This window comes from Spea bombifrons, chromosome 5 (genome assembly GCF_027358695.1).
Source record: "Spea bombifrons isolate aSpeBom1 chromosome 5, aSpeBom1.2.pri, whole genome shotgun sequence".
Classification (NCBI taxonomy): Eukaryota; Metazoa; Chordata; class Amphibia; order Anura; family Pelobatidae; genus Spea; species Spea bombifrons.
Genome location: NC_071091.1, coordinates 48,035,378 through 48,055,954, shown reverse-complemented (window position 1 = coordinate 48,055,954; position 20,577 = coordinate 48,035,378). Strand labels below are relative to the sequence as shown.

At 38.4% G+C, this 20,577-nt stretch overlaps 3 protein-coding genes across 5 annotated transcripts in view; 1 reads left to right on the top strand and 2 right to left on the bottom strand.

Annotated features, from left to right (window-relative positions):
• Positions 1–9,013, top strand: part of GLB1 (galactosidase beta 1) — a 43,917-nt gene extending 34,904 nt beyond the window's left edge. The window contains exons 13-16 of the mRNA XM_053467164.1: positions 498–611; positions 2,627–2,758; positions 4,592–4,816; positions 8,064–9,013. Coding sequence (XP_053323139.1) covers positions 498–611; positions 2,627–2,758; positions 4,592–4,816; positions 8,064–8,312 — 720 coding nt within the window. The 3' untranslated portion in view covers positions 8,313–9,013. The remainder of the gene's footprint in view (positions 1–497; positions 612–2,626; positions 2,759–4,591; positions 4,817–8,063) is intronic.
• The window catches only part of CRTAP (cartilage associated protein), a 106,912-nt gene that overhangs the window by 67,379 nt on the left and 18,956 nt on the right, over positions 1–20,577 (bottom strand). The gene's annotated exons all lie outside the window — the stretch shown is intronic.
• FYCO1 (FYVE and coiled-coil domain autophagy adaptor 1) overlaps positions 15,088–20,577 on the bottom strand; it is a 150,328-nt gene continuing 144,838 nt past the window's right edge. For all 3 annotated transcript variants that reach the window (XM_053467160.1, XM_053467163.1, XM_053467162.1), the window contains exons 17-18: positions 18,333–18,442; positions 15,088–15,560 (exon numbers count right to left, since the gene is read on the bottom strand). In XM_053467160.1, the coding sequence (XP_053323135.1) occupies positions 15,485–15,560; positions 18,333–18,442 (186 nt within the window). In that variant the 3' untranslated portion in view covers positions 15,088–15,484. The remainder of the gene's footprint in view (positions 15,561–18,332; positions 18,443–20,577) is intronic.

Sequence of the window (20,577 nt, the reverse complement as noted above, 5' to 3'; positions counted from 1 at the left end):
TCATTCCAAGAATGAGAGTGTGAGAGCAAGGGTTAGGGACAAAAATGTAAAAAGACCCTCAATGTTTGTCTGAAATTAAGTGGAATTGATTGTCCAGGTCTACTATGCATTATCATGAGTCAACCCAAGTTTTCATCCAGTAAGGCTAACTTTCTGAGGGATGGCTGTTCATAAAGTAAAGTTAGTGAGTAACATTTTGTAGCTTAGTGTCTATATAATATCTGATATGGTCTTTACATTCAGTGAATATCTCTAAGGATTATACTTAAGTACAACTGTAGGTAACTTTAATAAATAATGTTGATTGCCCTTTAATAGCAACAATGCCCAATCACTGAATGAAATCCCATGGCTTGCAGCTATATCACTAGTTCCTGTGACTATTTTAAACTCTAATTTTGATTAGATTCTGCTATATACCTCGCATGAGCTTGATTATTCAAGTCTTTAGTTGTGTTTTTAGTACCCTAACTTCCTTTTTATTTTTTTTTTTTTAGTACTTTGGTTTTGTGCTGTACAGAACTACCATACCAAAGAATTATACTGAACCCGCACCGCTGTCTTCTTTATATGATGGAATCCGTGATCGTGCGTATGTGACTGTAAATGGGGTGAGATGTTTTGCTTGAATATATGAAATGCATGTATTTCTTTTAAGAAGATATTACCTGTCCACAATAAAGATATAGTGCTTGTGTATTGAATACAGCAAGACTGCATTGGTTGGTTTTAAAATCAATCATTTTTGTTATTGGCAATAGCATTACAATGAGTTCCCGCGGCCATTTTTGTTATTAGCGGCGGCCACCACTTTGCACATGGCAGTTAAACCTACACAGCCTGAGCCCATGTACAGTGAAGGAAAAAAATATTTAATCCCCTGCTGTTTTTGAACGTTTGCCCACTGACAAAGACATGATCAGTCTATAATTTTAATGGTAGGTTTATTTGAACAGTGAGAGACAGAATAACAGAAATTCTGTTATAATTAAGTTATACATTGATTTGCGTTTTACTCGGTGAAATAAGTATTTGATCCGCTATCAATCAGCAAGATGTCTGGCTCCCAGGTGTTTTTTATAAAGGTAACGAGCTGAGATTAGGAGCACTCTCTTAAAGGGAGTGCTCTTAATCTCATATTTTTTACCTGTATAAAAGACACCTGTCCACAGAAGCAATCAATCAATCAGATTCCAAACTCTCCACCATGGCCAAGAGCCAAAGAGCTGTCCAAGGATGTCCAAGGATGTTGGGGACAAGATTGTAGATCTACACAAGGCTGGAATGGGCTACAAGACCATCGCCAAGCAGCTTGGTAAGAAGGTGACAACAGTTGGTTTGATTTATTCGCACACAAAATAACTGTCAGTCTCCCTCGGTCTGGGGCTGCATGCAAGATCTTACCTCGTGGAGTTTCAATGATCATGATGATTCAGCCCAGAACTACACGGGATGATCTTGTCAATGATCTCAAGGCAGCTGGGACCATAGTCACCAAGAAAACAATTGGTGACACACTACGCCGTGAAGGACTGCAATCCTGTAGCGCCCGCAAGGTTCCCCGGCTGAAGAAAGCACATGCACAGGCCTATCTGAAGTTTGCCAATGAACATCTGAATGATTCAGAGGAGAACTGGGTGAAAGTGTAGTGGTCACATGAGACCAAAATCAAGTTATCTGGCATCAACTCAACTCGCTGTGTTTGGAGGAATGCTGCCTATGACCCCAAGAATACCATTCCAACTGTCACACATGGAGGTGGAAACATTATGCTTTGGGGGTGTTTTTCTGCTAATCTTCACCACACCAGAGGGACGATGTACCGTCAAATCTTGGGTGAGAACCTCCTTCCCTCGGCCAGGGCATTGAAAATGGGTCGTGGATGGGTATTCCAGCATGACAATGACCCAAAACACACGGCCAAGGCAACAAAGGAGTGGCTCAAGAAAAAGCACATTAAGGTGGCCTAGCCAGTCTCCAGACCTTAAACCCATAGAAAATCTGTGAAGAGAGCTGAAGGTTTGAGTTGCCAAACGTCAGCCTGGAAACCTTAATGACTTGGAGAGGATCTGCAAAGAGGAGTGGGACAAAATCCCTCCTGAAATGTGTGCAAACCTGGTGGCCAACTACAAGAAATGTCTGATTGCCAAGAAGGGTTTTGCCACCAAGTACCAAGTCATGTTTTGCAAAGGGGTCAAATACTTATTTCAATGAGTAAAATACAAATCAATTTATAACTTATTTGAAATGCGTTATTCTGGATTTTGTTGTTGTTCTCACTGTTCAAATAAAATTAGACTGATCATGTCTTTGTCAGTGGACAAACGTACAAAATCAGCAGGGGATCAAATATTTTTTTTCTTCACTGTGTGTATATATTTATATATATATATGTCACTTAGTCTAAAATGTATCGTTATTTTTGTAAATTTCAGTACATTTTATTATGACAACATTGATTTTTATGCATTGAGAATTTATTTATTTTTTGTTCATTTAGAAATAAAAAATTGAGCTTGTATGTTTTTAGCACCCGCTTGCCTTAGAGCAGAATCGGCATACTTTGTACATACTTTTGTGTTGTACCTTAACGTACTATGAACGGCTATTTGTGTGGTATCATCAGGTTCTCCAGGGTATTCTTGAAAGAAATAAGATGCATACGATTAACATAACTGGAACTGAAGGTGCACATCTTGATTTGCTGGTAGAAAGCATGGGCAGAGTCAACTTTGGGAGGTTCAATAATGATTTCAAAGTAAGTTTGGATTATTTTTATATTTATATATTTTTTTGTATGCATTTGAAGATCACAAATAGGCATGTGGCAGATTTTAATCATGTCTGAATTACTGTTTGACCAAGTTTGGGTTCCATTCCTACCCTGATACATAGTGTAGTGCCTAAGCAAAAAACAAAATTAGATAATGTTTAGTATGTCAACTTTGCTGTTCAGTTGTAGCTTAACCCCTTAAGGACCAGGGATCTATATAAGAAATTATTTTTAGGAAAACAATAAAATGGGATCTAAACATTTTATACAGGTTTATAAATTACCGTATTTGCTCAATTATAAGATGACCCCCCCCAAATTAGAATATTAATTTAGGAAAAAAAGCCTGAATATAAGACTATCCTATAGGAAAAAAGTTTTACTAGTGAAAATAAATTCACATGTAAACTATTTTTCATACTTAATAAAAGCTATGATTGAGATAAATGATTTTTTTTGTTTTTATTTCCTTTTATTTGCAACTCTGCCCCCCATATATGCCTTATATACCGCTCTGTCCCCACAGATATGCCTTTTAACCCCCCATTTGCCACTCTCTCCCCACAGATATGCCTTATATCACCTTTATGCCACTCTGACTCCCTGATATGGCGTTTAACCCCCTATATGCCACTCTGACTCCAGAAAACCATTGAACCCGCCCCCATGCCACTCTTACCCCCCCGACTTACCAGTGCATCCCTTTACTTATGACCCGTGCTTCAGACTAGTGTCTAGTGGGGCAGCCGGTAGAGGTCTGTGCGATGTAGAGCACCGGAAGGTCATGTGATGCCGGTGATCCATCATAGAAGCCCCAGAGGAAGTGCCGGCAGCAGCAGAGGCTGTCAGAGAGGAGGATCCAGGTCCCCTGCAGCTCAGCGAGGCATCTGGATCTTAGTCTTGTAGACCTTGGTGTACATGAGGGGTGTTTTTCAGAGCATTTTTTTATAGGTTTTTATTTTTTTAAGCCCTACCTAACCATACCTAACTAATACCTCACTAACCCCCACCATCCTATATACCCAATATGATTTCAAATTACTGTATTTGCTTGATTTATAAGACAACCCTGATTATAAGATGACCCCCCAAAATCTGAATATTAATTTAGGAAAAAAAGCCTGAATATAAGACGACCCTATAGGAAAAAGTTTTACTAGTAAAGATTAATTCATGTAAACTATTTTTTCAGATTTAATAAAAGCTATGATTGAGAAAAAAAATTTTGTATTCATATATTTATGATTAGAATTACTTGTATTTTTCAATTTAAGTTCATTAGATTTAAAATGAAAATTGATTGATACAATGTTAATAGAGGTGTAGCCACAAGGGAGGAGTTTAACCAAGAAGAGGTGTGTTCATGATAGGGTATGGCTAAGGAAGGGGCATCATCACAGGAGGCCCACGACTTTTTTGTACAGGGGGCCATGGATGTATTTTTTTGCCTGCGTGTATTTTAACTATTTTTTTCCCAAAGACTTCAGCTGTGTAACAAATTATATGCGGAAAACCCCACATTCTATATGTTTATTCATGTACAATTTTGTTACATTTATGAATATGGTTTCAAAAGAAAACCCTATTTCTGCTGAAAAAATATATTTTCTGTGGGGACACATTAATTGAGACAGAGGGAAATTACAGTTGAACATATACCTAGTAAAAACATTGATATTTTTCTGGTCCTATAATGTAAAAAAGCCTAGGTACTTAAGGCAATAAACACATTTTCATAGTGTAATGTGAAGTACTCTAGAATAACAGATTTGAAATGGTTTTATTTTGAAATCTCTAATTTTTGAATATGTATTTTAGGGACTGCTTACCAACTTAACACTCAATGGTGATATACTTGCTAACTGGACAATGTACCCGTTGGATATCGACAGTGCTATAATTGGTGAACTTTTATCAAAAGCCTCTGCTTTAAAAACAGACAACATACCATCTCCTGCTTTTTATAAAGGCAGTCTTGCCATTCCTGAGGGAATTCCAGACTTGCCTCAGGATACCTTTATTAAATTCACTGGCTGGACAAAGGTATGCATTTTTATTTTATTTTTGTTGAAAATCTATTAATATGACTAAGAGTTGCAGTTTCTGCCCACCAATTTCATTATGCATTATGAAAAGGTAACCTTGTAAAGTTTCTCTTGCAAGAAGGGCTGAGTTTCCCATTACTCTGTGTCCTGAATACATTGCCTTCTGAAAGATGCAAGACAATAAGCTGTTCTGGTTAACAGGATACTATTAAAAAATAATGGGTGTATTTCACAGAACACATGAACTCTTGGTAGCCTTTTTAAGTAACACCCAACCTTGAGACTGTAAGTAACCAGGTCCTCTGCTGGAATTGTACACATATTCTGCACTGATATGGACACATAGGCATTGCTACAGGGGGGAAATTGCCCCCCCCCTTTACCCCTCACCGAATTTGGAAATCCTATCTAAACGTATGGGCACACTTGGAAGTTGCCCAAGTGCCCTGCATTCTGGGGGCACCATGGTGAATCACATTTCTGACAGCAATGTAATTCACAACAAAGCCCCTAAAAACAGTAGCGTGTGTGTAGGGGAGGGCCGAAGGAGAGGCCGCCTCCCCTGAGTCGGTTTTCAGGGCCAGGGCAGGTATAATATTGTCGTTGGGGAGATCACAATCTCCCTTCAACCGGCCCAACGTTAGGGAGTGTGAGGTCTGTCACTTCAGACCTTGGCTTCCGTGCTTCCTAATCACTACGCATTGGCAATTGATGCTGACATCAAGGTATGACGTCATCCCATCGCTCTGCATTAATAGCTGGCGCATAGTGATGAGGGAGCACTAAAGCACAGCGCGCTTCATGACAGGATGGAAGATGAGAATGGTAAGAGATGGCGAGAAAGGGTGTGTGTGTATATAAATATATGTATGTATGTGTGTATATATATATATATATATATATATATATATATATATATATATATATATATATATGCATGTAATATATATATATATATATATATATATATATTAGGGCTGAAACAACTAATCGATAAAATCGATAATAATCGATAATGAAAATCGTTGTCAACGAATTTCATCATCGATTAATCGGATCGATTTTTATCGATTATAAAAAGAGGTTTTTTTCAGAGCAAATGCTCTGAAAAACTCCTCTCTTTATATAATCCGACCTCAAACAGAGATCGGATTATAACACCGGAATACAGATCCCCCGCAACGCTGCAGGGGACCTGGATTCCCCTCACTGTCGGCCGGTCTCTCACTTCCGTCTCTCTCCCCCTCCCATCTGCCTCCCCCCCCCTCCCATACATCACTCTGCCTCTCTACCCGGCACCGTTACTGAAGGCACTTTCCCTGCAGCTTCATAGAAGCCTCAGTGTAAGTGAAGGTGAGTAACGGAGGCTGTCTGTGCGATGCAGACCCCCACCGGCTGACAGAGAATCATCCTCTCTGATAGCCGGTGAGGGTCTGCATCGCACAGACAGACTCCGTTACTGCCCTTCACTTACACTGTGGCTTCTATGAAGCTGCAGTGAAAGTGCCTTCAGTAACGGAGCCGGGTAGAGAGGCAGAGCGGTGTATGGGAGGGGGGAGGAGTCAGAGGGGTGTATGGGAGCCACCCTCCAATACACCACTCTGGCTCCTCCCCCTCTCATACGCCACTCTATGGGAGGGGGGAGGAGGCAAAGTGATGTATGGGAGGGGGAGGAGCCAACGTGATGTATGGGAGGAGGCAGAGTGGAGTATGGGAGGAGCCAGAGTGGAGTATGGGAGGGGGAGGAGCCAAAGTGATGTATGGGAGGGGGAGGAGGCAAAGTGATGTATGGGAGGGCAGGAGCCAAAGTGATGTATGGGCGGGGGGGAGGCAGAGTGGTGTATGGGAGGGGGGAGGAGGCAGAGTGGAGTATGAGAGGGGGGAGGAGCCAGAGTGGTATATGGGAGGGGAGGAGCCAGAGTGGTGTATGGGAGGGGGAGGAGCCAGAATGGTGTATGGGGGGTATTATGAATTTTTAGGGCATATAGGGGGTATAAGGCATATGGATATTAGGCATATCAGGGGGGCATAAACATATCTGGGGGTAAAAGGTATATCAGGGGGCTCAGTGGCATATAGGGGGTATAAGACATCGATATTAGGCATATCAGGGGGGCATAAAACAAATCTGGGGGTAAAAGGTATATCAGGGGGCTCAGTTGCATATCACTGGCATATAAGGAGTATAAGGCAGATCAGGGGCACAGTGGCATATCAGGGGGCACAGTGGAATCTGGCATATAAGAGGTATAAGGCATATATGGGGGCAGAGTGGCAAGCTGGGGGTCAGATGTGCATAACTGGGGGCAGTTTGGTAAATAAAAAAATTTAAACAAGGCTTTTTTCTCAGTTTTTATTAAATATGAAAAATAGTTAACATATGAATTAATATTTACTAATAACTTTGTATTAAAACCTAGTTTGAGAAGCACTGTGTTTGGGTTCTTGTAGCTTTTATTATTATGTCAGTAAAATAAGAAGGTGAATAGAGAGAGGCCATTGCAATAAAGAGATGAAAGTGTAAATTGTACGTTTTTTATTGCAATTTTTCTTCATTTTAAAATAATGTATTTTTTTATCCGATTAATCGACAAAATAATCGGCCAACTAATCGATTATTAAAATAATCGTTAGTTGCAGCCCTAATATATATATATATATATATATACATACATACATACATGCATACATATATATAATGTATGTGTATATGTATATATTTATGTGTATATGTATATATATGTATGTGTGTGTGTGTGTATGTATGTATGTATGTATATATATATATTATATTATATGTAATATAGTATGTGTGTTTGTAAGCTGGTGTGAGTATAGGCAGGTTTATCTATACGGGCGTGTGTGTGTGTGCGTGTGTGTGTGTGAGAGCAGTGTAGGTAAGTGTGTGTGTGTGTTTCTGTATGGACAGGTGTTTGTAAAAGCAGTGTGTGTGGGCAGTCGTGTGAAAGAGCTTTGTATGCGTTCATGGGCAGGTGTGTGTGTTAGTACAGCGTATGTGTAAATGTGTGTTTATGGGTAGGTTTGTGTAAGGGCAGTGTATGTCTATGTGTGTTTATGGGCAAATACATTTCTAACATGATTTTACTATGTATTGTGCATCCTGTATGCCACCACAGATTGGCTCAACCTTATCATTTAGACTGTATTTTGGTAAGAAGCAACTTTCAATGTATGAAAATGTGATATATGTATATATGTGTATTTATTTATTTATTTATTTGCAGGGACAAATCTGGATCAATGGATTCAATCTGGGACGTTACTGGCCAGCTAGAGGTCCTCAAGTAACGTTATATGTTCCGGTGCATATATTGACAACATCTCAAGTGAACAATATTACTGTGCTGGAGTTAGAACACTCTCCTTGTGAAACTGGAAAATGTGTGGTTGAGTTTGTTGACAAACCAATACTCAATGAAAACCCAGGATATGTAAAGGAAGAACTTTCTTTCAACAAAGGAAGCGTGCTTTAAAATGTAAAATTAAATTGTCTTCTTACTTGATGTTATTTTTTTTTCTTCATTAAATCATTCTTGAAGAAGAGGCAACACTTGACAAATTGACTGGGAAGTACGCACATGTTTTGGATCATTCTATTGTGTTGTAGTTAATGTTTATCTTTTCCAATTGTGGTTACATTTATATACACTCCTTTAATTACTCTTAACAGCCTATTAGTCAAATAACACTCCTTAATGTTTTTCACTCTATATCAAAGATAGGGGATTCAGTACCCCTCCTTTTCTAAATACTAATGAACATTGAAATATTAAAGTATTGTAATCATAAACCCCTACATAAATGTGCATCCAAAAAAAATCCTGCAAAGCTGAACTTGTCAAATGCAGTTTAGTGCAAATAGTTTTAGGAGATTGTGAATTATTATCAGGAAGAATACATTTTACCAATCCAAGAATTGGTCTTAAGTGTTGGTCCAAAGTTGTGGATTTCTGTTCTTCACTGAGAGCCCAGGTGTGCTTTACATGACTTGGCTGTTCAGTGATTAACAATTTTATCCTCTAAGAAGTGTAAACTCTTGCTTGTTCTCTGATTGTATCTGAACCCTTTTTGAGATTTTACATGTCTTTCTTTTGCTGTTAATTCTTTGCAAGTTTTGGAAAATCATACCTTTTTCCTACTTACAATTTCCTATTAAACCCTTTCATTTTCCTCAGATTCTCAATGTTGTATTCTACTGTCAACATTAATTGTGTTTTGATAAAAAGATTTAGATACAACAGCATTTCTTTTAATCCATTTAGTACTGACCAGATATTTTGTTAGGATAGAATACCCCTGCTATTTGAATGCAAAGAGATGAAGAGAAATGTGGTTTTATGCATCGGGTGAATATCAGTACTTTTTTTTTTTTTTTTTTTTTTTTTTTTACTGTAGTTTTACTCTAATACCTAAATAAATCCGTACCCAAGCCGTCCCTTTTCCTATACATCATCTCTTATTTTTGTATTTCTTTAACCCTTTATTACTAAGGGTATATTCTTCCCTAAAGTCATCTTTCCCTGGCATTCTTGGTGGCAGGTAATATGAGACAAGGTAGGCAGGACTACCGTGCATCAACCATGCAAGTTAATGGAGCCCAACTTTCTAATCACAATGTGATTAGTAAAATAATCACCAGTCTTCCAGTTCCAAAAAATGTACAAAAAAAAAAGTCCTAAAATTAGCACTATGTCTTCAAAAACGATTCTTGCGTGGAAAGAGTTAAATTACTAGCATGTTCAATGCCCATGGGGTGTCTAGTTTTTTGTTTTTTTTTTAATGTGTGATTTGATAGGGTAAATTGAATTGGCCGGGTTCAGCAATGTCCCAAATAACAGGGGGAAAGGATGACCACATGTCAAATTTCCAATTTGAAATGCACATGTCCCAAATACAGCCTTTTAGCCCAACTAACCCATGCATGGGGGTATCACTGTCCTCAGGAGATGCTGCTGAGCACATATTAGAATGTTGTTTGACCGTGACATATACAAAGGAGCTGTAAATTCATACCGAATGTGTGAAAAAAACCCACAAAAATACTACTGCAAACTTTGATGATGGAAACATGTTGCTGAACGCATATTTGAGTGTTGTGTGACGGTGACATATGTGTAGAGTGTGAAAGGATGAAACCCAGTGTCAGAAAATAGATGTGAGAAAGCAATGTTGAAATAAAAGAATACTTTCCTTTCCTTTGACCAAGTGTACAGCCGCAGCCCTAAAGAAAAAAAGCCGCACATTTATTAGTTTTGAAAGATATCATCCTATGGTAGATATATGTCTTTTCTTCTATATTCGTGGGTTCGACGAACTGGCACACACACCAAGGCGTTTGCTTTTGGAGGCCTGAATGATTCATATATATTGGAGTTCATAATTATTGGAGTTTTTCCTAAAGTTCCTGAGTGTTTGAGCATATTACACTATTATTTTGCATATGTTATTTTTTGTCTTTCCGAGTCGCTGAGATCGGTGGTTACAAGCGCCCCTAGACATAAGTCTTGTTTGTGACAGTGACATATACCAGGAGCTGTAAATTCACACCTGAAGTAAGATATGTGTGTGTGTGGGGGGGAAACCCAAAAAAACACTAACGCAAAGTTTGACAAAGATTGGCGTTTGAGATACCCTGGGGTGTTTTGAGTTTTCAAAAATAAACGCTGGGGTAATGGTGGGGTAAATTGCATTGGGCAGCTTCAAAGATGTTCCAAATAGCACATGGAGGCAGAATTACCAGATTTTGAAAAAATGGTTTTGAAACAGTACAACGCTTCTTGTACTTTTTGCCCATAAACTGCAGAAAAAAGCAATAAAAACATTGGTTATTTCTAAACTCAAGACAATCAGTAGAGTCTGTTTAGTGGGTTTTTTCATTAGCTTTTATAGATGAGTAAAATATTTTTCAAGTAAATGTCAGAAAAAGTCAAATTTTTCTATTTTTTTTCATAGTAAATAGTAGTTTATAGTCCGATACAATCAAAAGACCAGTGTTATATTTGAGCTTAAGACCACAGTGATAGCATTTATAGGAGCAGGTGCTCTAGCAGTTACTGGTAAGAGTGCTAATGTGCAGCTGAAATCAGGTAGTTTACAGAGATTACACGTGAGTGAGTGAGTGAGTGAGTGAGAGAGAGAGAGAGAGAGAGAGGGAGAGAGAGAGAGAGAGAGAGAGAGATATTGGTGGATGCCCTTCAACTCACCGTGGAGGGGTACAGGGATAAATGCACCATTAATATAACAGTATGGCAGGTCAGAGAAGCAATATATTCCTCGTGCAATTTTTTTTTTTTTTTAAATGGTGTTTAAAAATATCAAGTACATGAAATAGATGTTATAGGTGCAGGCCCCGTATAGTTCCAATCCAGATTATTAAAAATAGATTATGTCCAAGGAAGAGCACAGTAACATTTCCCTCCTGAGAATCCAGTGGGATCTGTTCAGCTCCAGCAAGCGTTGAATACCCCGGTGTAGCATTTGCCTGCCAATGGAATTGTAGAGGTGGCATTTTGAAATACTCATAGGAGCGATCAAATAGGGGGCCCTGCTTTTTTGTGTTACTGAATGCCTCTATATCAGCAACGCTGACTGTGATTAAAAGGTGTGGAAGAGGTGGACATCATTCCAGTACAGCTACAGAGCGGGACATGAGGGTGTTTGTGCAGGGGGTGTAAGTACCAGTATGGGTTGGGGGACTTCGGTACAGGGGAGAAAAGGTGGTAGCAAAGTGCTGGGATGGTAAGGCTCTGGTACAAGGAAAAGACAGCGTGGTTATTGTGTGCACGGATGTATAGCACAGCTCACTCATTTCCTAAAGCACTATCCGTACAATGACCCCACACAATGGCTGGGATTAGGCTGCTTCTCATTTGATGTGCCGTGTTATCACTGTGGGTCCCATCTGTGTGCCTGTCCACCCAGGGCCCACTCTTCTCAAGCCAGAGGGAAGTTTTCGTCATGAACCTTCTCGCTCCTTTCTCCACCTCACGTTACCCATGTCTGATATATATATATGAGAGAGGGGAAGAGAAAGCCACATTCCCCCATTGTGTTCTAGAAACTGCAACACGCCTTATGCTAGTGCAATAATAAACTATTCCAGACAGCATACAAAAGAAAAACAACATGTTTTTAAGAGCATTTTAATTCACATAAATATATGTATTAAATGTTTCTAAAATATATATTTTTAAGAGTGCTCAGGAAATATCTGTCATTGCATTAAAATACCACTGAAAGGCTCTACTTGCCTTATAAAAATAATTATATACTGCTTTATCATCCAGTAATACGTGTATGTGTGTGTATAATACACATACACACATATATATTTAATATTCAAAAAGAAAAACAAAAATACAATTCCCATACCATGGTGCTACAAACTAACAAAGTATATGGGTGCCAAGACATTTAAGGCAGTTAAGAATCTAAATAAAAAGCAGCATGTCTTTATGCTTTGGTTAAACAAGTGCTACAACCACTTCTTGGTTCTTGTTATGATTGAAGGTGCTGGCCGAGGCTACACAACTGCTGCTTATTTTACAATTCAAAATATGGGGAAGAGATTGTCTTCTCGCATACTTGAAACATTTCTTATGAAGTGCAAAGTCAAGCGGGGGTAAGTGATGTAATTGATACATCACATGTTAATTTTATGTAATACAAATATCTATCAGTACAAATACAAATATCTATCAGTGTAAGTAAATTTATGTATATTAACATTTGGATAGGCAGACTTGATTTTTTGCAGTATGGTACACTGCAGGAGAAAGAAAATTTACTGCTGCCAAGATACATAAAATTGTTATATTCGTAGCAGCAGTTCAATTGATCATCCTTGATGTAGTTTACTGTAGTTTTTTGCCTTCTTTTGGATCAAAAAAAGAAAGGATATGTAGAATGGTTGAACTTGATTAACCTTTTTCTACCTCAATTACTATATTACCAATTGAGAACACCTACTCTGAATCTGGGTAGCTGGATTCAGCGTTTTGCGCTGGTTTGGTCTGATTTGACAGACATTTGTTAAGACATGGATTTGGTGCTTAATGGGCTACGATTAAATAAAATACCTGCCAACCATTTATGTATAAAAAGTGATTTTGGTTTGCTCTTATGGTGTGTTCACTAAAATACATTTTACAACTTATGTTAAATGAAAAAATAAAAGTCGAATAATGTATACATGATTAAAATATGATTTTCTAACAGGTATATTATACTTATTTTTAGTATGCTGGAAAAAAATATTTGATTTGATTTAATTTGATATACAGTATGCCATATCGTTTCCAGGCACCCAAAAGAGTGCTCGGATTGTCCTTGTCCCCACCTGGAATTAAAGGTGGTGATAGGTAGGGTGCCTTTTATATTTAGATTTCACTTAACCTCCTCCATGCCAAAGGTGGGAGGGCTGCATGCACATGGTTGCATGCACATGGTGGGCTTAATGTCTCTCCAAAGGGTTGGTACCTCTGCAAGGATATTTATTTACCTAATTTATTACTACAACTCCACCAAACACTGGATTGTACGTGTGTCTTTTCTTAACACATTTTGAGCTGTGGGTGAGGGCAACATGGGAGCTCTCATTTAATTCACATGGCACCACCTAAACTTGAAAAATTTAAAATCATTTGTACTTGAACACAACCCTATTAGTAAATATGTGAGTTATTTTGCAGTGTTTAGCAAGTTACATGTGTTGTGTCTGGCTTTAAATCCACTGAACACTTTATATACATACATTGCATAACAAGGACAGGCTTTGTTAGTTTATCTGTGAGCCATGTGACCATAACTCTTTAGGCTTGATGGCATTTTACATTGTTCAGCAGTATAGTGTGCAATTGTGCTGGACAGATAACAGCAGGGTTTAATCGTGAATCCTGCTGGTAGGGGAGGATGCTGTAGGTGAGCACAAATGCATTTCCAATATTGTATGGAAGAGCCCTAGCCAGGGCAGTGCTGCATGTCAGAATATGTGCGAAGCTATGGCCTGCAAATTAAAAGTTGTTTTTCTGAGTAACAAATTTGGACCAAGACTGGCCACAGCTCATGTAGTGTAATTACTTGCAGCATTGTGTAATTTTGTTACTTAATTTGTGAGCTGCTGTGCATACAATGCCATGTCCTGTTTTAGTTTTTGTTTCCCCCTAAAAAAAACACAGTAGTTAAAGTGGTCAGATGGTATCCATTAGCCAAATATTGTAAGCTTTGTTGATCTTTGAAGAAAATAAAATCTGTTCATATGAGCAAGAAGGGTGAAAAATATGCTGGGATTACTTGCAAATGACTATTACTACTAGTTTATCATAAGGTATAGTGAATAAAAAACATTCTCAACTTAACTGTTAATAAACAGATATGGGAAAAGCTGAACTTATGGACGCTTGTCTTTTTTCAGCCTATGTAACTATGAAACTTGAAAACTCCTTATGCTTAGGAAGCGTACCTATCTTTATGCTGCCAGCTTTGGTGTATTTAGGCAGTAGATGAAGAAATTGAGACTACTTTTTTCTGACCTCCATTAAACAAATGCATGCAATTGTCATCTCAGTTACCTAGGTATCAGTAGGTCAGAAAGCCACACAAAAAGTCTTAAGAAATACCAACCCTTTATCCAAATTTCTAATAACTCCCAAAACAAATGTGTCCCTCTTTGGCCATTTACAACATCGGGCAGTATGTTTCCTTTAAAGGCAACCATCATTTCTGCTAAATCATGTAGAGGTTCTACAAAACGATTTGTTTTCCAAGAAAGACTCACTTAAAGGACACTCTGGAGGTATAATTCAGTAAATGGTGATTTAGTTATACACTGATCAGCCATAACATTACGACCACCTACCTAAGATTTTGTAAGTCCCCTTTTTTGCTGCCAAAATAGCCCTGACTCATCGAGGCATGGACTCCACTAGATCTCTGAACGTGTGCAGTGGTATCTGGCACCAAGACGTTAGCAACAGATCCTTTAAGTCGTGTTGCGAGGTGGAGACTCTATTGATACATCCTGGTGCCATGTGTTGTCCAAGTAAGTGAGGCACACCCACCAGGCTCACATGCCCATTGTAAGTGCTTTCAGCAGTTAACAGGGGTCAGCATGGACACCCTGGCTGGTCTGCTACTATGCACCATTCTGCAATGCACCTTTCTATCAGAACCAGCAATTGAGTTTTTTAGCTACAGTAGCAATTAACTTTTGAGCTACAGTAGCTCTGTTGGATTTGACCACACGGCCATACTTCACCCTTTTGGAGATCCTCTGATCCAATCATCTAACCATCACAATTTTTCCTCCTTCTAACACATCAACTTTGAGGACAAAATGTTCACTTGCTGCTTAATATATCCCACCCACTGACAGATGTCATGATAACAAGATTATCAGTGTTAATTCACTTCTACTGTCAGTGGGCATAATGTTATGGCTATCGTGATTTCGTGTATAACATTACAACATCACCTTACTAAAAATAGATCTTTACACTGCTGAGACATTAAAGACACCCACATGTTTTTTTTCCTCTTCAGATTGGAGACAAGCCTAATTTTCCTACAACAGTACCTTGTCAATAGTGTTTATAATGTATGTACTAGAATAATAAACCAAACTGCTTGAGCTTTTTCTTCTATTTCATTATGAAGAATCACTTCCATCATAGACAATGGGTTGTTCCACAGCCAAGCGATAAAACACTCTTTTAGATACAAATCTGTGTGAAAGAAAAGACAATATGATAATGAATACATCGGTCAAGTAGACTTAATGAAAAAAAATAGCTTCTATTTATTCAAATACTATCTAGAGATATGCTGTTAAAGTTTAAAGATATTTTCTGCCATAGTTTCAAAACAGATATTTATGTATTGGTCTAAGATAATACAGCAAGAAACTTGTGATATTAAAAGACTAGTAAAACTTTAATCAATTAACCCCTTCAGTCCCAGGCAGTCCCAGGGGGTTTTGGTACCTTAAGTCCCAGAGCAATTTTGCCATTTTTGCGGTATGTTTGTTCAGCCATTATTCCCCTTTCCTGCGAATAGTGTACCCATGTAAACTATATATTGTTTTTTTTCAAGGACCGAGAGGGCTTTCTTTTGATACCATAGTTAGATAATTAGCTGACAATTTAGGATGAGAAATTTAGTAAAAACTAGCAAAAAAAAAAAAAGTTTATCTATTTTCCCCTCTGAATCCTCACAAAATTAGGTAAAGTTGACCTAATTTATATAGAATTTGAATACTTTCCCAGGTGTGCATTATTTTTTACAAGGCCGTAGAATTTTTACATTAGGTATGATGGGATTGCAATTTTAAACAAATAAACCACAAATACCCACAATATATATATATATTTGTAAATCAGACAACCCAGACTATCCTATCAGGGGTATTTGGGCACTCTTCATGCAGCTATTTGGCCACCAATCACTGTCAAAGTTGGCCACAGAAATGCCACAGAAATGCGCTTTTTTCACCAATGCTTCTGGGTTGCTTAGATTTTTTTACACATGGTATGTGTTATGGTCAGAGAAAACTGGCCAAAATGGTTTAGCTGCATCTCCTGATTACGGAAATACCCCACATCCTTAGTGTTTTTGTTCTAGAGGGTCATATCTCTTACATATAGTACCCTATAGGGTAGTATTTTTCTTATGGCTTAACGGGTTTGGGGGTTGTGAATGGGGGCAGGGGGTTATACCTTTTAGATGTTGTGCTAGGGCAATGGAGTGTAAGGGTTATTTTCTTTTTTTACAATTTTTTTTTATTTTTCATATTTTTTTAAACAAATTTGCAGTGCAGTATGTTTAGAGGTCATCTTAGGTACCTCTAAAACATGTTACTAATGGCAGTGATATCACAATGACATCACTTAGCTCACTTTTATATTTCCCTGCCGCTGCAAGAATTGTTACGTCCATAAGGGTTTCTTTCGATGTGTTTTATGGACGTACCAGTATTTCCATAGGGGACTGAAGGGGTTAAACAAGATACATTACTTCTGTGCAATCTTACATTTTACAACATATACAGTACAATTGAATTGAAGTGTTAATATAAGCAATATATAAGTAATAAAATCTTACCAAATATGGACTGGTAAGATATCTTAAAAAGGCACTCTAGCCATCTAGCAATTTTTTGGTGTGTTCTGATTTGCAAATGCAAATCTGCTGAATCCCACCAAATGCATTTTTCCCTTTCACCACGCACCAGCAAAACGCACCGCAGGAGATGTGTTAAGCCAAACACACCTTCCTGCACATGATTTACTTAACTCCAATCAGCTCCGATGCTGTCTCTGAAAAAGGCTGTGGAATTTCAACAGGGCCACTTTCCTGTCACAGATTAACAGCTTTAAGTAGCCAATTGGTGGCATGAAATGTCTTGCTTTATTTTTTCTGTTTTTCTTTTGGAAGAACACACACACAAAAAAACTACCACAAACTCTGATAAGAGCTGGTGGTAGAATTCATGAATGTAAAGATGTTAAAATACCACCATTTGAAATACTCTGGCCTGTCTATTTAAAAAAAATGGATTGATGGGTTAAATTGAGTTACCCGGATTCAAAGTTTTTACAAACAGGACATGGAACAGAAGGACCAGATGTCAAAGTTCCAAGTTGAAAAATGCACACTTCCCAAATTTGGTGTTTTACCCCCCAAACAACCCGACAAACCCATGCATGGAGGGTATTATTGTACTCGGGCGTTGCTTAACAGATATTATGGTGTTGTTTTGCAGTGACATAAAGCAGGAGCTGCACCTGAATTACAATTTGTGTGATAAAAAACACAAAATAAATTACAAAAGTTGACAAAGGGTGGTAGTAGAATTAGTGCATGGAAATGGTTAAAATACCAGCATTTGAAATACCTTGGGGTGTAAAAAATACATGGTTTGATGGGGTAAATTGCATTGGCCAGCTTCAAAGATGTCCCAAATAGCACATTGGGGCAGAATGACCAGATTTGGAAAAAAAATGTTTTGCAATAGCAAAATGCTACTTGTACTTATTGCTTTGTAACTTGCAAAAAAAAACAACAACCCAAAAACATAAAAACATTGGGTATTTCTAAACTAGTACAAATAATACTGCACAAATAGTTAAATCCATTTAGTATGTTTTTTCATTAGCTTTTTTAGATGAGTAAACTAATTTTCAAAATAAAGTGAGAAAATGTGCTTATTTTTAATTTTTCACCATATATTGTTTTCTTATAGGAAATTAGACGATATGATCATACCATGGAAAAATGGTATCTGAGGAAAGCACTTCTTATTCTGAAAAAAACAATATATAATTTGTGTGATAGTAAATGGGAAAGAAGAAAATTTACAGCTTTGTTCACGAAGGGTCCAAAAAATAAAAAAACAGCCTTGTCCTTAAGAGGTTAAAGTGCTCACAGATTGACAGAAAATGGAAAATAGATGGGGACATTAACCAATTTATAAAATAAAAATGGAGAAATTAACTTACCTTGAGAAAGTATTGTCAAATATGAGAGAATAAATTCCAGGATTCCTGACTTTTAGTTCTCCTTGGATAGATTCTAGGTGTGAATTACAACGGACCATTGGTATAAGGACCTGCAAATAGATTTATACATTTATAATAATATGATGCAAAGCAAAAAACACATTCTAATATACATCTACTAATATTAATACATCCTCCAAAATGTATGTTTAAATAAATATTTACTAGATAATTAAAAGATTTGAAACTCTCGCCGCAGGACTGCTGGAAGGTAAGTGAAGTACAAAGGGGGGGGTAGGGTAGATAATAGGGAGGGAGGACGGTAGATAATGAGCAGTGGCGGCAGGGGGGAGGGTGCCATTTCAAACTTCGCCCCAGGTGGCACTATGTCTTGGGCCGGCCCTGAAGTGATCCCACCTAAATATTTCAATCTACCCCTAAACCAACTCTTGGAACATGGTCAAAATATGGGAGTGATTAACGCAAAAGAACTTGAATTTTTATATATTAAATATCTAATATGCGTAATATTATTTGGAAAAATATTTTTTTATGGTTAACCATGGATATATCATCATTGTACTCTAGTATCGCACAGAGAAGGGATTGAAGCTATCAATTCTTTTTATCCAAATATTCAGATTATTCTTTAGAATTTATATTAGAAGCTATAGAATTTCTCTAATGTCAGAATTATTTTACATTTGATAATTTATTTAATCCCAAAAGATGTGGCACAGGCATGGGTGCTCGTTTTTGCACCGTTGGGAGTGGTGCCATGCAGAGGCGTAACTAGAAGCCTCAGGGTCCCGGTGCGAGAATCTGTTAAGGGCTCCCCACCCCAACCCAACATACCCCCTTTCTCAGGCCATCTACCCCCTCTCCCTCCCTTCTCAGGCCATCTACCCCCTCCCTACCCCCATTCTCACTATCTACCCTCTCCCTACCCCCCCATTCTCACTATCTACCCTCTCCCTACCCCCAGGGAGACTTGTGCATTTGTCTTCGGGCGAGCATGAAAATCACGTAGAAGAGAAGACAGTGCAGGTAAAACGTAGGTGAAGACGAAGACACATGCGAAGAATCTTCGTGATCGTCTTTGTCTACTAATCTCCCCGGTCCCTTCCCCATCTAGCCTACCTTATCTTCACAGCATCGCGGGAGTTGACTGAAGCGGAAATCCGCAGGTTCGTCGTCAGGGGTTACAGGGCAGTATGAGTGAGCCTATTGGTCACCTGCAGGGTCTTCCTCTGGCATCAACCAATTGGTTGATGCCAGAGGAAGACCTTGCAGGTGACCAATAGACTCACTCTCACGGCCTTTTTAACTCCTGATTTCCGCTCCCGTTAACCCCTCCGATGCTCTGTTGCATAACGGGAGCAGAAATCCGTAGGGTAAAGGGCCGAGCAAGAGACCAATAGGCTCACTCGCACGGCCCCTTACCACTAGTTGCTATGTAGAATAAAGAAGAAAAAAAAAATCGGACAGAATGCTGCCCTCTGTTGGTTTTACATTGAGTAGCATAATAACTTATTAAGCTACTCAATGTATCTAACCAACAGAGGGCAGCATTGTGTCCGAAGTTATAATAAGTTATTATGCTAAGTTAAATGTCCGTACCAGGGACTTTACACGAAAGGATCATGGGAATATATTTTATTTGAATAAATGCAAATGAGCACACTAGCATATATGGCTAATATATGTTCGGACAGAATGCTGCCCTCTGTTGGTTTTACATTAAGTAGCATAATAACTTTGGATTTCAAGCATATTGAACAATGCTACTTAATGTAAAACCAACAGAGGGCAGCATTCTGTCTGAAGATATATTAGCCATATGTGGCAGTGTGCTCATTTGCATTTATTCAAATAAAATATATTCCCCCTTTGGTTTAACAGTTTAATACAAAAAACCCCCAAAAATAAATAGAAAAAAAAGAGTTTGCAAGTTCGACAGAATTAATGTCCGCGTGCTGCCCTCTGTTGGTTTTACATTGAGTAGCATAATATTCTGCCCGAGAATATATTAGCTATATATGGTAGTGTGCTCAGGGGGCCTCCTGCTGGCGACCAACAGAGTTGCTGATACGCACATTTAAACTACTGGCGCCAGAGCTGCTGCGGTACACGTTAACCCCGTATTAACCCCTTAACCGGAAAAAACTAATATTCGCCGAAGAGAAGACAGAAACGGGCGAATATTCGCACGAAGACGAAGAGCCCCCTAGTGCCCAAGTCTACT